The sequence below is a fragment of the Mizuhopecten yessoensis genome, unplaced genomic scaffold (genome assembly GCF_002113885.1).
Source record: "Mizuhopecten yessoensis strain PY_sf001 unplaced genomic scaffold, ASM211388v2 scaffold2401, whole genome shotgun sequence".
In the NCBI taxonomy this organism is placed as follows: Eukaryota; Metazoa; Mollusca; class Bivalvia; order Pectinida; family Pectinidae; genus Mizuhopecten; species Mizuhopecten yessoensis.
Window position 1 is genome coordinate 240,658 of NW_018404528.1, and position 17,045 is coordinate 257,702.

The 17,045-nt window shown below is 40.6% G+C and overlaps 1 protein-coding gene across 1 annotated transcript in view; it reads left to right on the forward strand.

Moving 5' to 3' along the window:
- The window catches only part of LOC110445876 (tetratricopeptide repeat protein 38-like), a 34,019-nt gene extending 17,180 nt beyond the window's left edge, over window positions 1-16,839 (forward strand). Inside the window, exons 7-13 of the mRNA XM_021490705.1 lie at window positions 827-886; window positions 3,710-3,830; window positions 6,527-6,692; window positions 9,054-9,210; window positions 9,725-9,798; window positions 15,688-15,805; window positions 16,106-16,839. Coding sequence (XP_021346380.1) covers window positions 827-886; window positions 3,710-3,830; window positions 6,527-6,692; window positions 9,054-9,210; window positions 9,725-9,798; window positions 15,688-15,778 — 669 coding nt within the window. The 3' untranslated portion in view covers window positions 15,779-15,805; window positions 16,106-16,839. The remainder of the gene's footprint in view (window positions 1-826; window positions 887-3,709; window positions 3,831-6,526; window positions 6,693-9,053; window positions 9,211-9,724; window positions 9,799-15,687; window positions 15,806-16,105) is intronic.
- Window positions 16,840-17,045: the final 206 nt, after the last annotated feature.

Genomic DNA, 17,045 nt, shown 5'->3' on the forward strand with positions numbered 1-17,045 from the left:
TTTGAATATTACATGTTAATAACTTGATTGGAATTATAACCTTGAGTTGACAGTTTGATACTTTGAAAATTTTGAGCCAGCCCTACCCCCAAGGGCTGTAGGGTGGGGCTCAAGGGAGTCAGTGTGCTAAAATTTCTTCATTTTCCTTGTTTAGAATCAGAGGTGCTAGTTTCAAATCCTTTTTAGTCTGAAATCTGTATGCTTGATATTGAATAAGGTGGTTTTATTGTTTTTTGTCACTTTGAATAATATTTCTGTTCATGTTAAAAACGAAATCAACTCTCTGTATAAATATATCAGGTGACCGTTAAGGCCCATGGGCCTCTTGTTGACCTCTATGTTTCAGACCTGTGGGATGATTGACGTTGTAATATTTTTGACCTCTGTGTTTTGCACCTGTGGGATGATTGACCTTGTAATATTTTTGACCTCTGTGTTTCAGACCTGTGGGATGATTGACCTTGTAATAATTTTGACCTCTATGTTTCAGACCTGTGGGATGACTGACCTTGTAATATTTCTGACCTCTATGTTTCAGACCTGTGGGATGATTGACCTTGTAATAATTTTGACCTCTGTGTTTCAGACCTGTGGGATGATTGACCTTGTAATAATTTTGACCTCTGTGTTTCAGACCTGTGGGATGATTGACCTTGTAATAATTTTGACCTCTGTGTTTCAGACCTGTGGGATGATTGACCTTGTAATAATTTTGACCTCTGTGTTTCAGACCTGTGGGATGATTGACCTTGTAATAATTTTGACCTCTGTGTTTCAGACCTGTGGGATGACTGACCTTGTAATAATTTTGACCTCTGTGTTTCAGACCTGTGGGATGATTGCTTGTCATAACTACTGGCACTATGGCGTTTACAACATAGAAAAGGTAGATAACTTTATTCATCTTACCGGTCTCATTAATGCGCAAGGATATTATTTTGTAATTTATCACATTTAGAACTCTTAAGTTGAGGTTAAACTTTAAATCAAGGGTCAGGTATTTCTATTTCTAATGCCATATGAGCCATAAATCTTACGCATTAAAAAGTTTTATCACCCACTGTCACACTGAACCTTATATTATTACCTTAGGACACACTGTATACAGGGAAATTTCACCCATTAACCCTTTCACCCCTATACAACTTTATTAAACTTGACCATGCATTGATCTGGATTATAGTCCATTATAGTCTATCGTGGTGAAAGGGTTAAACTTTCTCCCTTCAGTGGTAAAATCAACTTAATGAAGTCAATGACCTTTTTGAATTTGCCCTCATTATGAATGGTATCCTCGGAAGTCTAGACGTTATGGATGGTATCCTCGTAAGACTAGACATTATGGATGGTATCCTTGGAAGACTAGACGTTATGGATGGTATCCTCGGAAGTCTAGACGTTATGGATGGGATCCACGAAAGTCCAGACATTATGGATGGTATCCTTGGGAGTCCAGATGTTATGGATGGTATCCACGAAAGTCCAGACGTTATGGATGGTATCCTCGGAAGTCTAGACGTTATGGATGGGATGCACGAAAGTCCAGACATTATGGATGGTATCCCTGGAAGTCTAGACGTTATGGTTGGGATCCACGAAAGTCCAGACATTATGGATGGTATCCTCGGGAGTCCAGATGTTATGGATGGTATCCACGAAAGTCCAGACGTTATGGATGGTATCCACGGAAGTCTAGACATTATGGATGGTATCCACGAAAGTCCAGACGTTATGGATGGTATCCTTGGAAGTCCAGACGTTATGGATGGTATCCTCGGAAGACTAGATGTTATGGATGGTATCCTCGGAAGACTGGACGTTATGGATGGTATCCTTGGAAGACTAGACGTTATGGATGGTATCCTCGGAAGACTTGATGTTATGGATGGTATCCTCGGGAGTCTAGACGTTATGGATGGTGTCCTCGGAAGTCCAGACATTATGGATGGTATCCTTGGAAGTCCAGACGTTCTGGATGGTATCCTCGGAAGACTTGATGTTATGGATGGTATCCCCGGAAGACTGGACGTTATGGATGGTATCCCTGGAAGACTAGACGCTATGGATGGTATCCTCGGAAGACTGGACATTATGGATGGGATCCTTGGAAGTCCAGACGTTCTGGATGGTATCCTCGGAAGACTGGACATTATGGATGGTATCCTTGGAAGTCCAGACGTTCTGGATGGTATCCTCGGAAGACTGGACATTATGGATGGTATCCTTGGAAGTACAGACGTTATGGATGGTATCCACGAAAGTCCAGACTTTATGGATGGTATCCACGAAAGTCCAGACGTGATGGATGGTATCCTTGGAAGTCCCGACGTTATGGATGGTATCCTCGGAAGACTTGATGTTATGGATGGTATCCCCGGAAGACTGGACGTTATGGATGGTATCCTTGGAAGTACAGACGTTATGGATGGTATCCTCGGGAGTCTAGACATTAAGGATGGTTTCCTAGGAAGTCCAGACGTTATGGATGGTATCCTCAGAAGTCCAGACGTAAGGATGGTATCCTCGGAAGTCTTGACGTTATGGATGGTATCCTCGGAAGACTAGACGTTATGGATGGGATCCTCGGAAGACTGGATGTTATGGATGGTATCCCTGGAAGACTAGACGTTATGGATGGTATCCTCGGAAGACTAAACGTTATGGATGGTATCCTCGGAAGACTAAACGTTATGGATGGTATCCTCGGAAGACTAGAAGTTATGGATGGGATTCTCGGGAGTCTAGACGTTATGGATGGTGTCCGCGGAAGTCTAGATGTTATGGATGGTATCCTCGGAAATCTAGACGTAAAGGATGGTGTCCTCGGGAGTCTAGACGTTAAGGATGGTTTCCACGGAAGTCCAGATGTTAAGGATGGTGTCCTCGGAAGTCCAGACGTTATGGATGGTATCCTCGGGAGTCTAGACGTTATGGATGGGATCCTCGGAAATCTAGACGTAATGGATGGTGTCCTCGGGAGACTAGACGTTAAGGATGGTGTCCTCGGAAGTCCAGACGTTATGGATGGTGTCCTCGGGAGTCTAGACGTTAAGGATGGTGTCCACGGAAGTCCAGACGTTAAGGATGGTTTCCACGGAAGTCCAGACGTTATGGATGGTTTCCACGGAAGTCCAGACGTTATGGATGGTATCCTCGGAAGTCCAGACGTTATGGATGGTATCCTCGGAAGTCCAGACGTTATGGATGGTATCCTCGGAAGTCCAGACGTTATGGATGAAGACAAATTTATACTCTTCCAATTCAAAGGGTGGAATAGTTCATTATGAAATTTCAGGGGTGAATGAGTTAATGTACATCAAAAGATTCGCATGAATGGTGTAACGGTAAAATTGACCGGCTTTATATATGTTATTCATCTGTAATTTTAAAGGGCAGGTATCAGCCTCAGCCATTGGTTATCTCTTTTTTTAAACCAATAGTTCACTTTTGTCATGACATGTTCCAGGGTTGCAAATCCATAGTTGAGTGTAACCCCTGAAACTTAGAAGATGAATGGAGGTGAAAGTTAAACCGCGGCGAACCTGTATGCTGTATAAATAATTATTTTACCATAATTATTTTACCATAAAACCAGTCCATGCCAAGACGTTTATTTGTGTCACCTGGCTTAGATAGCTCTGATCTTGTATATATTGGATGTTTCTGTAAAAACAATTCATTTACTTCACCATTAAACGTTTATTAACAGGGTACCTATGACGATGCTTTAGGAATATTTGACAGTGAGATTATGAAGAGAGCCAAGACCTCGGGAGCGTTATTAGACGTGGTCGATGCTGCGTCCCTTTTGTTCAGGCTTCAGATGGAAGGTATGTCAACTGGGGAAAGTAAAAGGTACACACAGGTATAGATTAATAGAATCTCTCACCCTCTTGGGGGTGAGATAGGGAATCTCTACCCGAGGGTTGAGATTCCCAAATCACACCCACAAGGGGGTGAACGATTCTTTTTCTCTTACCCTGTTCTCCCATGAAAAGTTATCATTACATTATGTATATGATACACAATGTAATGATAACATTACATGCTAAATTCAGGGTTGACGTGATGTTGATGGCTTGTTGATGTGACGTCATTGTATTGATGAAGTGACGTCATACCACTGTTATAAATAGGGGAATTCCCCTTGTCTCAACCCTAGGGTGAGATAAGGAAATCTCCCACCGGTAAAAGTGTGGATACACCTGTCCAGATAAGAGAAAGGTATCATCTCAAAACAGGGCAGCAGGTTGCAGTTTATTGAGGTCATATGTTATACTGTAACCTGTGTGAAAATATATAGAGATTTTTAGGTCACCTGAGCTTTTACATTTTCAACTTAGGCTGAAATACTGGCAAGGGGATTTCATTAATATTTCATCTCCCTGACCAAGTGTTGTAATTTTTCGGTTCGATCAGAAATCCAATATGGCCGCCACGGCCGCCATTTTGAAAACCTATTTCAAACTTAAAGTCAAATTCTGGACCGATTGAACTGAAACTTGGTAGGAATGATCGACTCATGGTCCTGACAAAGTGTTGTTATTTTTCGGGTCGATCAGAAATCCAATATGGCCGACACAGACGCCATTTTCAAAAACTATTTCAAACTTAAGGTGGCTCGACACATCGTCATCAGTGTCCATTTTCGTGACGTACTTCCGGAAAAAGTACAGCTCGGACTCAATTATCTTGATCGAAATGTGCATGTACACCGTGTCGTCATTTCCGTTTTGCGTATCGGGTATTCAATATTGTAGTGCAAATTATAGTAACACCTGGGCCGTTTGCGTTTAAACGGTCAAACCGATCGGACCACTGTTGTTCGTTTATTAAATAAGGTAGGACCTAGTTATCTGATGCTGCTTTCAGGCGAGCCTTGAGAAAGCCTTGCAAGTCTTGCATACACATTTGTAGGTCCGCCAGGATTTATACCCGGAATTGTTACATTTATAAACGGTCAAACCGGTTGTTCCGCATAAACGAACAGGCCCCTGGTAAACAATAGTACACGTGCGTGCCGATGATATGTCAACACCCGATATCGAGATTTTACCGGGAAATGTATAATCACACGTACTTCAGGAATAAAGCTTTCCAATTCATTGACATAAACAGACTCACGGGAAGACAGTGACATGAGACCAGACGACCTCAAGAAGGTCATATAGGAAACACATGGAATGCGGACGTACCAACCTCATATGTGCATATCACGTGCTTACACGAGTTCATAAGCTGAGGGAGTTTCGCTCTGTCGATTAAATCGTGTTTACAAATGTAGTCTACTTACTCTGTGAAAATAATGTTTTGTAAAATATCAAGATACCTATGAAATGCATGTGTGAGGGCACGTGAGAACGGCATACCATGCGATAGCCTCTGGTCACATATGTACCTGACATGTAATTATAAATATACCGTGAGTTAGCGGACTGTGGAATGATGTCCAAAGTGTACATGACTGAGGGTAATTTGGTTCCATTAAAGAACAATAAATTGATAATTTTGATATCATATTTTTGATTTATTTCCATCATTTGTTATATGTAAACAGAGACAACTGTCATTGTGTAAATGTCATCCCTCTGCAAAAAGTTCCGATTTTTTTCAAGGAAGATAACTCTCACCCGGATCAAAGTGATTGTAAAATGTAAAATAAATTAATTATAAAGCCATTGTGTATATTTTGTTCAATTTCCCACTCTATATGTATAGATCTGTGTGTCCTGTTTGCTTTTAGCTTGTAGATAATCACTTTTATCCGTTCAAATTCAATAAAAAACACTTTGTGTAACATGTGTTACATATTTTGCGATAAATAAAATATTTGTAGGATTAATTATAAATGCTTCTTTTCATTTTTTTATTGTTTTTATTGTTCCGAACAATGCCACACACAAAAAAAAACGGAAAATATTAAAAGTGGCGAAAATTCAATTTTTTGGTATTTTTTCCAAAAAATTCCCCAAACTATCGGAATGTTTAGATTTTCATAAAATTAACTCTACATAGTTGCATAACCATTATATGAAAGTTTCAACGAATTTTGCTGGTTAATTGCGAAAGTGTGGAGCCACCTTAAAGTCAAGATCTGCTGAGCCGATTGAACTGAAACTTGGTAGGAATGATCACTTACGGTCCTGACAAAGTGTCAATCAGAAATCAAATATGGCTGCCACGGCCAGTATTTTGAAACAACTATTTCAAACTTAAAAACAAGTTCTAATATGCCGATTTAAATGAAACTCGGTCTAGGAATGATGGACTCATATTCCTGACAAACTTAAGTTAACGTTATACTTAACTATTTTTTACTCAAATTGGTTCATATTTCAACAACAAAAGTAAATACTGTAGGACTCAGGTGACCGTTAAGGCCCATGGGCCTCTTGTTGGACTTTAAGCTCAACTTTTTAATTTACTGAACCTTTTTGAATTTTATTTTTAAATTTAAATTATGAAGTTAATTATTTTTTATCCCCGCAATCAATGTACAACCTTTGGTGTTAAATGTCTGCCACAGGGGTCAATGTGAAGGACCGCTGGCAGGATGTGTTTGAGAGCTGTCAGTCACATATCGAGGATCACATCATCACCTTCAACGACGCCCACATCCTATTTGCGTGCCTTGGGTCAGAAAAAGTGGAGGAGTCAAAGAGATTGATTGACACACTGAAAGATTTCGTTAGGTTGGTAATAGGAATGGTTATTGTGTCAAAATTATATTTTTGAAGGAACTGAACATTTTATGTTTTTTCTAACTAACTATTGAGGGATAAACATGATAACAACCCTCATGAGTTCCGGGACCTTTTTCTCCCATAGTGTTAATATTTTATCTGGATAACCACTTGGAAAATACATTTTGTCTTTTTCCAACGGGGAAACAGTTGCCATGGACTATTAAATCACATTAAAAGATGATGTCAAAAAGCATTGTTATGTGATGTCATAATTAAAGGATTGACTAATGAAATCAAGTCTTGGCCCTGGTTCCTTTAAGGTTGATTAGGGAAAATTGCAATATGAATACAACAAAAATCTGATGTCACAGCTATAGATTTGTTGTGACTGATCAGATCAATGTGTTTGGAGGGTTTATTCTGCTTTGAAAGCCCTTTTTTCAGTGGTAACAATTTGAATTTTTCACCAACCACTGGTTAACATAAACCATGCATTGAACAAATGGGGCCAGGGTGTTACCCACCAATGAATAACCAAACCTGTTTACAACTGGGGCCAGGGTGTTACCCACCAATGGGTAACACCCTGGCCCCAGTTGTAAAAAGGTTTTGTTAACCATTGGTGGGTAATACCCTTGCCCCAGTTGGTAAACATGTTTGGTTACCCACTGGTGGGTAACACCCTGTCCCCAGTTGAAAACAGGTCTGGTTACCCGTTGGTGAGTAACACTCTGGCTCCAGTTGTAAACAGGGTTGGTTACCCATTGGTAGGGAATACCCTGTCCCCAGTGGTAAACAGGTTTGGTAACCCACTGGTGGGTAACACCCTGGCACCAGTTGGTAAACATGTTTGGTTACCCATTGCCCGGTAACACCCTGGCCTCAGTTGTAAACAGGTCTGGCTACCCATTGGTGGGTTATACCCTGGCCCCAGTTTTAAACAGGTCTGGTTACCCGTTGGTGAGTAACACTCTGGCCCCAGTTGGAAACAGGTCTGGCTAACAATTGGTGGGTAACACCCTGGACCCAGTTGTAAACAGATCTGGTTACCCATTGGTCAGTAACCCCCTGGCCCCAGTTGGAAACAGGTCTGGCTACCCATTGGTGGGTTATACCCTGGCCCCAGTTGTTAACAGGTTTGGTTACCCATTGGTCAGTAACCCCCTGGCCCCAGTGGTAAACAGTTTTGGTAACCCATTGGGGGGTAATACCCTGGCCCGTGTTGTAAAAAGGTTTGGTTACCCACTGGTGAGTAACACCCTGTCCCCATTTGTAAACAGGATCGTTAACCCATTGGTGGGGAACACCCTGGCCCCAGCTGTAAACAGGTTTGGTAACCATTGGTGGGTAACCCCCTGGCCCCAGTGGTAAATAGGTTTGGTTACCCACTGGTGAGTAACACCCTGGACACACAGTAGTGCCCTGGAGTAAACACAGTAGCGCACTAAGTTACACACAGAGCACTACTGTGTTTACTCCAGTGCACTTATATGTGTAACTTAGTGTACTACTGTGTGTACCTTAGAGCACTAATGTGTGTAACTAAGTGCACTACTGTGTGTACTCCAGTGCACTGTTGTGTATAACTTAGTGCACTACTGTGTGTACTCCAGTGCACTGTTGTGTATAACTTAGTGCACTACTGTGTGTACTCCAGTGCACTGTTGTGTATAACTTAGTGCACTACTGTGTTTACTCCAGTGCTCTAATGTGTGTAACTTAGTGCGCTACTGTGTTTACTCCAGTGCACTTATATGTGTAACTTAGTGTACTACTGTGTGTACCTTAGAGCACTAATGTGTGTAACTAAGTGCACTACTGTGTGTACTCCAGTGCACAACTGGGGCCAGGGTCTTACCCACCAATGGGCAGCCAAACCTGTTTACAGCTGGGGCCAGGCTGTTCCCCACCAATGGGTTAACGATCCTGTTTACAAATGGGGACAGGGTGTTACCCACCAATGGGTTACCAAACCTGTTTACAACTGGGGCCAGAGTGTTACTCACCAATGGGTAACCAGACCTGTTTACAACTGGGGCCAGGGTGTTACTCACCAATGGGTAACCAAACCTGTTTACCACTGGGGCCAGGGTGTTATCCACCAATGGTATCAAGTATACTACGAAGTTTAATAGCTTAACGTAGAATCACATATTCGTCCCTAGCACCATCTCTTTCCTTATGTGGAATCTGATTTCGCCTTATTCAGTGATCACTAGCTATGTCCAGCACACTAATCCAGGGAAAAAGAAAAGAGAACAGAAACTTATTTTTCATGTGAGGTAAAATAAAGCATACCTGACCAGATTAATTATTTGCTCTTCAATGTTATAAGTGGCACTTAGGATGACCTTTTGATTGTTGTAGGAATGGGAAGGGAGATAACCGGCGTATATCGGAGGAAGTAGGCGTGCCGTTGTGTGAAGGAATACTGGCGTATGAGAACGGAGAATATGCGCGGGCAGTAGATCTGATGTACCCTATAAGGTACAGGATCATTACTATAGGAGGCAGTCACGCACAGGTAGACATCTTGCTAGTGTTGTCATTTTTATTTTGTTTGTCTGTTGAATTTTCCTGTTAAGGAGAAAAGGACATCATTATCAGACAATTTTTCAAATAAAATCAGTTCGCTATCTCTGTCCCTCACGATACTTCTGGTCACATTGGCCGTACAAACAACGGACGGCCCACAGTATATTTTACTGTTGACTGTTAAACTTAAGTATAACCATAGACCATCATCTAGGTCGAATTCTTTACCATTTTATTGGTAAATTTCTCAAACTTTTAAAACTCTCCTTTTCAGCTGGAAAATGTATTTCCTATTATTACTGGTATATGCTAATTGACCATCAGAGAAATTTGTACCAAAACAATTTTTTGATTATGTAACACCCCATAATTATCCCTTTCATCACTGTAGACCATCATGGACTCATCTGGATGAATGTATGGTAGGTAAAGTCTACTCAAGTTACCTAGGAGTGAAAGGGTTAAATCTGATGTTTATGACTCATGTTTACCTTTACCTGTAGCGGGATGTCTTCAATCAGTTACTCATCCAGGCAGCGATCAAGTCTACCAGGAAGGACCACTGTAAACTGGCGAGGTAAGACATGATCACTTTTATATAGCGACGTTCTGGTATCCTTCTGAAACAGAGGTCATAATTTTTTCAATACCTCTGCTAGGAGTCGAACCCAGGACCTCTGGCTTACTAGTCTTAGGCTCTACCGAATGAGCTAAAGAGAAATTCTCCCTAGCTGAGTCGGTAGGAAACAGCTAGTATTTTACCAGGGTGACAATTCAACACCCAGAGTGTCACATAATGCTTGGTCAGCGTTCAACCACAACTCGTTAATATTTAAATTGCTGATATTGCTTTATTTTGGGTGGATGGGGTCAATTTAACAGGCATCTTCCACAATTTTGCAAGGTAATTAAATTTTAATGATGGTAAATCCATGTAGTGTGCATATATTCCATTAATGGATATAAAAAAACTGTCCTGTAACTTACATTTGGGAGCAAACTAACCTTGGTACAGTATCTACTGCTTTCTAATGTCGTACACACTAACTACTGAACACGATAGTGCACTAGACAAAGCATTGTACTGCACTTAAGTACATGTTGACCATAATTCACTGCATTGTTAGTTCCAGTGCACTACTATGTGTAACTTAGTGCACTACTGTGTTTACTCCAGTGCACTACTGTGTTCACTCCAGTGCACAACTGTGTGTAACTTAGTGCATTACTGTGTTTACTCCAGTGCACTACTGTGTGTAACTTAGTGCACTGCTGTGTTCACTCCAGTGCACTGCTGTGTTTACTCCAGTGCTCTGTGTGTAACTTAGTGCACTGCTGTGTTCACTCCAGTGCTCTGTGTGTAACTTAGTGCACTGCTGTGTTTAGTCCAGTGCTCTGTGTGTAACTTAAAGCACTACTGTGTTTACTCCAGTGCACTACTGTGTGTAACTTTGTACACTTCTGTGTTCACTCCAGTGCTCTGTGTGTAACTTAGTGCACTGCTGTGTTTACTCCAGTGCTCTGTGTGTAACTTAGTGCACTGCTGTGTTCAGTCCAGTGCTCTGTGTGTAACTTAGTGCACTGCTGTGTTTAGTCCAGTGCTCTGTGTGTAACTTAAAGCACTACTGTGTTTACTCCAGTGCACTACTGTGTGTAACTTTGTACACTTCTGTGTTCACTCCAGTGCTCTGTGTGTAACTTAGTGCACTGCTGTGTTCAGTCCAGTGCTCTGTGTGTAACTTAGTGCACTGCTGTGTTTAGTCCAGTGCTCTGTGTGTAACTTAGTGCACTACTGTGTTTACTCCAGTGCACTACTGTGTGTAACTTAGTGCACTGCTGTGTTCACTCCAGTGCACTACTGTGTTCACTCCAGTGTACTACTGTGTGTAACTTAGTGCACTACTGTGTTCACTTCAGTGCTCTGTGTGTAACTTAGTGCACTACTGTGTTTACTCCAGTGCACTTATGTGTGTAACTTAGTCCACTACTGTGTTTACTCCGGTGCTCTCCTGTGTGTAACCTAGTGCACTACTGTGTTTACTCCATTGCTCTGTGTAACTTAGTGCACTACTGTGTTTACTCCAGTGCACTTATGTGTGTAACTTAGTGCACTACTGTGTGTAACTTAGTGTACTACTGTGTTTACTCCAGTGCTCTAGTGTGTGTAACTTAGTGCACAACTGTGTTTACTCCAGTGCTCTAGTGTGTGTAACTTAGTGCACTACTCTGTTTACTCCAGTGCACTTCTGTGTGTAACTTAGTGCACAACTGTGTTTACTCCAGTGCACTACTGTGTTCACTTCAGTGCTCTGTGGGTAACTTAGTGCACTACTGTATTTGGTCCAGTGCTCTCCTGTGTGTTACTTAGTGCACTACTGTGTTCACTTCAGTGCTCTGTGTGGAACTTAGTGCACTACTGTGTTTACTCCAGTGCTCTAATGTGTGTAACGGGGGGCACTACTGTGTTTAGTCCATTGCTCTGTGTAACTTAGTGCACTACTCTGTTTACTCCAGTGCACTTATGTGTGTAACTTAGACCACTACTGTGTTTACTCCGGGGCTCTCCTGTGTGTAACCTAGTGCACTACTGTGTTTACTCCAGTGCACTTATGTGTGTAACTTAGTGCACTACTGTGTTTACTTCAGTGTCCTCCTGTGTGTAACTTAGTGCACTACTGTGTTTAGTCCAGTGCTCTCCTGTGTGTAACTTAGTGCACTACTGTGTTTACTCCAGTGCTCTAATGTGTGTAACTAAGTGCACTACTGTGTTTAGTCCAGTGCTCTCCTGTGTGTTACTTAGTGCACTACTGTGTGTAACTAAGTTCACAACTGTGTTTACTTCTGTGCTCTTCTGTGTGTAACTTTGTACACTACTGTGTTCACTCCAGTCCACTACCATGTGTAACTCAGTGCACTACTGTGTTTACTCCAGTGTTCTACTGTGTGTAACTTAGTGTACTACTGTGTTTACTCCAGTGCTCTACTGTGTAAAACTTAGTGCACTACTGTGTTTACTCCAGTGCTCTCCTGTGTGTAACTTAGTGCGCTACTGTGTTTACTCCAGTGCTCTAATGTGTGTAACTAAGTGCACTACTGTGTTTAGTCCAGTGCTCTAATGTGTGTAACTTAGTGCACTACTGTGTTTACTCCAGTGCTCTACTGTGTGTAACTAAGTGCACTACTGTGTTTAGTCCAGTGCTCTACTGTGTGAAACTTAGTGCACTACTGCGTTTACTCCAGTGCTCTCCTGTGTGTAACTTAGTGCACTACTGTGTTTAGTCCAGTGCTCTAATGTGTGTAGCTAAGTGCACTACTGTGTTTACTCCAGTGCTCTACTGTGTGTAACTTAGTGCACTACTGTGTTTAGTCCAGTGCTCTAATGTGTGTAACTTAGTGCACTGCTGTGTTCACTCCAGTGCTCTGTGTGTAACTTAGTGCACTACTGTGGTTACTCCAGTGCTCTAATGTTTGTAACTAAGTGCACTACTGTGTTTAGTCCAGTGCTCTCCTGTGTGTAATTTAGTGCACTACTGTGTGTAACTTAGTGCACTTCTGTGTTTACTCCAGTGCACTGTTGTGTATTACTTAGTGCACTACTGTGTGTAACTTAGTGCACTACTGAGTTTACTCCAGTGCTCTCCGGTATGTTACTTAGTGCACTGCTGTGTTTTCTCCGGTGCTCTCCTGTGTGTAACTTAGTGCACTACTGTGTGTAACTTAGTGCACTTCTGTGTTTACTCCAGTGCACTGTTGTGTATAACTTAGTGCACTTCTGTGTGTAACTTAGTGCACTACTGTGTTTACTTCAGTGCACTTCTGCATATAACTTAGTGCATTACTATGTGTAACTTAGTGCACTACTGTGTGTACTCCAGTGCACTGTTGTGTATAACTTAGTGCACTACTGTGTGTAACTTAGTGCACTACTGTGCTTACTCCAGTGCACTGTTGTGTAAAACTTAGTGCTCTCCTGTATGTAACTTAGTGCACTACTGTGTTTACTCCAGTGCACTTCTGTGTGTAGCTTAGTGTACTACTGTGTTTACTCCAGTGCGCTTATATGTGTAACTTAGTGTACTACTGTGTGTACCTTAGAGCACTAATGTGTGTAACTAAGTGCACTACTGTGTGTAACTTAGTGCACTAATGAGTGTAACTTATTGCACTACTCTGTTTACTCCAGTGCACTTCTGTGTGTAACTTAGTGCACTACTGTGTGTAACTTAGTGCACTACTGTGTTTACTCCTGTGCACTGTTGTGTAAAACTTAGTGCTCTCCTGTGTGTAACTTAGTGCACTACTGTGTTTACTCCAGTGCACTTCTGTGTGTAACTTAGTGCACTACTGTGTTTAGTCCAGTGCACTTATGTGTGTAACTTAGAGCACTACTCTGTTTACTCCAGTGCACTTCTGTGTGTAACTAAGTGCACTACTGTGTTTACCCCAGTGCACTTCTGTGTTTACTCCAGTGCTCTCCTGTGTGTAACTTAGTGTGCTACTGTGTTTACTCCAGGGCACTACTGTGTGTAACTTAGTGCTCTGCTCTGAGGAACTTAGTGCACTACAGTGTTTAGTCCAGTGCACTTCTGTGTGTAACTTAGTGCACTACTGTGTTTACTTCAGTGCTATACTGTGTGTAACTTAGTGCATTACTGTGTGTAACTTAGTGCACTACTGTGTGTAACTTAGTGCACTACTTTGCTATCGCCAGTGCACTAGAATATTTAAGTCAAGTTAAGTTTGCTCCCTACTATCGTTTTTGCCCCACCCCCAGGGGAAGCTCCCAACTGTATGATTGGCCTCACCCCTGTTACATGTTATAATTACCCCCCTATATTTTTAGTTAGGGTTTTGTAGAATCGGTATTTTGAGTGAAAATGAAATAACAATGTTGCTCCTATGTAGGTACAGATGCAAATATCTATCCATATTATATCATGACATTTTATTTAAATTAATTTGAAAATTTTCTTTTTATATCACATTAATATGATATACTGTGAAACATATTTTTTATTGTTCCTTTTTCTCATTAAAAATTATTTCAGATACATATATTTCCCCTTTTGAAATGGTGAGTGATATCAGATGAATAGTGAATGCAGTTTTTCCTGCCTTTCTTTATTTTGTCTCTACAGTACATCCACACAACATATCATTGCATCACTATTTCAGTATCAAAACACATGTTGCATGTTATCTTACAAAAATGAAAATCAAAACTTCATGATGCTAATTAGCATGAGACAAAATAAGGTTGTTTATTATTTAGAATTTACATGTTTTCTGTTTTGAAACTGCATGATTTTGATATCAAATGATATAGTGTCATATTTTTCTGCCACATCTACAAAAATTATGTTTCATTTGCTGTAAAAAAATCAGTTTGAAAACTTTTATTTTCATAATGAAAAAAATTACCTAAAAATATCCAATATATACACTTTCATTCCAGTTGTGTCTTTCTTAGCTAGCTTTTCTAGTCCTTCCGTTAACGCTATGCATATGCATGTCATGTATATTATAGATATTACAACATTGTTCTGTATCAAATTTCAAGGTGTAAAAACAAATATGGTTTTGCAGCACACATGTGTAACAGGAAAGAGAATAGTGTGCTTTCACCAGGAATTGAACACGTGATCTCCAAGTTCCTAGTTGGACAGTCTACCACTGAGCTAAAGGGAAATTCCCTCTAGCTCAAAGCTAGAAGGCGACCTTAGTACTATGTACAATTAAAATCTACCACACTACTCTCCCCTTTTTAAATGTGTTTGCCCTCGAACACCACAACCCAGGTTCTAGCTCCCTGTTATCATAGGGAGGGCCAGGGATACCATTTGTAACAGGAAAGATAAAAATTTGCTTCCACCAGGAATCGAAGCCGTGATCTCCAGGTTCCTAGTCGGACGCTCTACCACTAAACTAAAGGGAAATTCCCTCTAGCTCAAAGCTAGAAGGCGACCTTAATCCTATGTACAATTAAAATCTGTCACACATGTATATTGATTTTATTTTAACAACTTCTATTAAATACATTTTTATATACATGAAATTATTCATCAGTATACATCCTCTAATAATTTTTTATGAAATTTGAAGTGGTGGTATGAGCTAATGCAGCCCTTATTAGTAAAAAGTGTGTATATATATATATATGCAGCTAGAGTTCTCAGAAATAATTTGATTGTACACTGTATCTTTCACTTGCAACTTTGAGGAAGTTGACCATCAGTTGGCAAAATTTCAATAATCATGCTGTACGTGACACCTGGGGTGATTTTAAATTTCTATCTGGAAATATCATTAAAATAAAAATACAATTATGTACAATATCTCTGATATGACACTTGTTACTTTTAGACTAGTGCAGAGACGTATATATACTACTGGCTTTATATGTCTCTGACTAGTGGTATATATATACTAATGGCTTTATATGTCTCTGTGGTTTGCACTGTTACAGGTCACTGTTGACAGAGCGGAAGTCACTTAAACAGAATGCTCCCCTGACTGACCGTCTCATGGCTAAAGCGATGGCCGTCCATGTAGAGTAGACAGGAACCAAAGGGAGGTAATCAAATGAAGGTCGCTGTGATTTTATTTCCTCCCTCGAGCTCCATCGTAACAACTGTTAACACACACTTAGTATACAATATTTATATTGACCTCACTGGACTGTAACTAACCTTTCCTTTTATTGGAAACTTGTAATGCATGATAAGGGAAATCAAGATTTCTAACATGCACATGCTTATTTTAGTTAATTCAAATTTTAGTGCAATATCAAGTTTTAACAGGTTAGCAAAGAGGTTTAGCCATATGTAAAATGAACCAAATTATGAAATAAAATATTTGAAATAACTGACTTTTTTCTCTTTCAGACAACTTTAAGGAAAGACAAAAGCGTGATATGGAATCTTTAATGAGTTACTGGAGGCGATACCTGGAATTACATCAGGCAGCACCTCCAGTAACGGGACAGACACAAAGTTAACATTGCCATGCTGTCATGTTGACATCAGATATCTGGGAGTAATTGTATACGGGACAGACACAAAGTTTACATTGTCATGCTGTCATGTTGACATCAGATATCAAGGAGTAATTGTATACGGGACAGACACAAAGTTTACATTGTCATGCTGTCATGTTGACATCAGATATCAAGGAGTAATTGTATACGGGACAGACACAAAGTTTAGATTGCCATGCTGTCATGTTGACATCAGATATCTGGAAGTAATTGTATACGGGACAGACACAAAGTTTGCATTGCCATGCTGTCATGTTGGCATCAGATATCTGGGAGTAATTGTATACGGGGCAGACACAAAGTTTACATTGCCATGCTGTCATATTGACATCAGATATCAGGGAGTAATTGTATATGGGACAGACACAAAGTTTACATTGCCATGCTGTCATATTGACATCAGATATCAGGGAGTAATTGTATACAGGACAGACACAAAGTTTACATTGCCATGCTGTCATATTGACATCAGATATCAGGGAGAAATTGTATACGGGACAGACACAAAGTTTACATTGCTATGCTGTCATGTTGACATCAGATATGTGGGAGTAATTGTATACGGGACAGACACAAAGTTTACATTGCTATGCTGTCATGTTGACATCAGATATGTGGGAGTAATTGTATACGGGACAGACACAAAGCTAACATCGCCATGCTGTCATGTTGACATCAGATATCAGGGAGTAATCAGGCAGCACCTCCAGTAACGGGACAGACACAAAGTTAACATTGCCATGCTGTCATGTTGACATCAGATATCTGGAAGTAATTGTATACGGGAC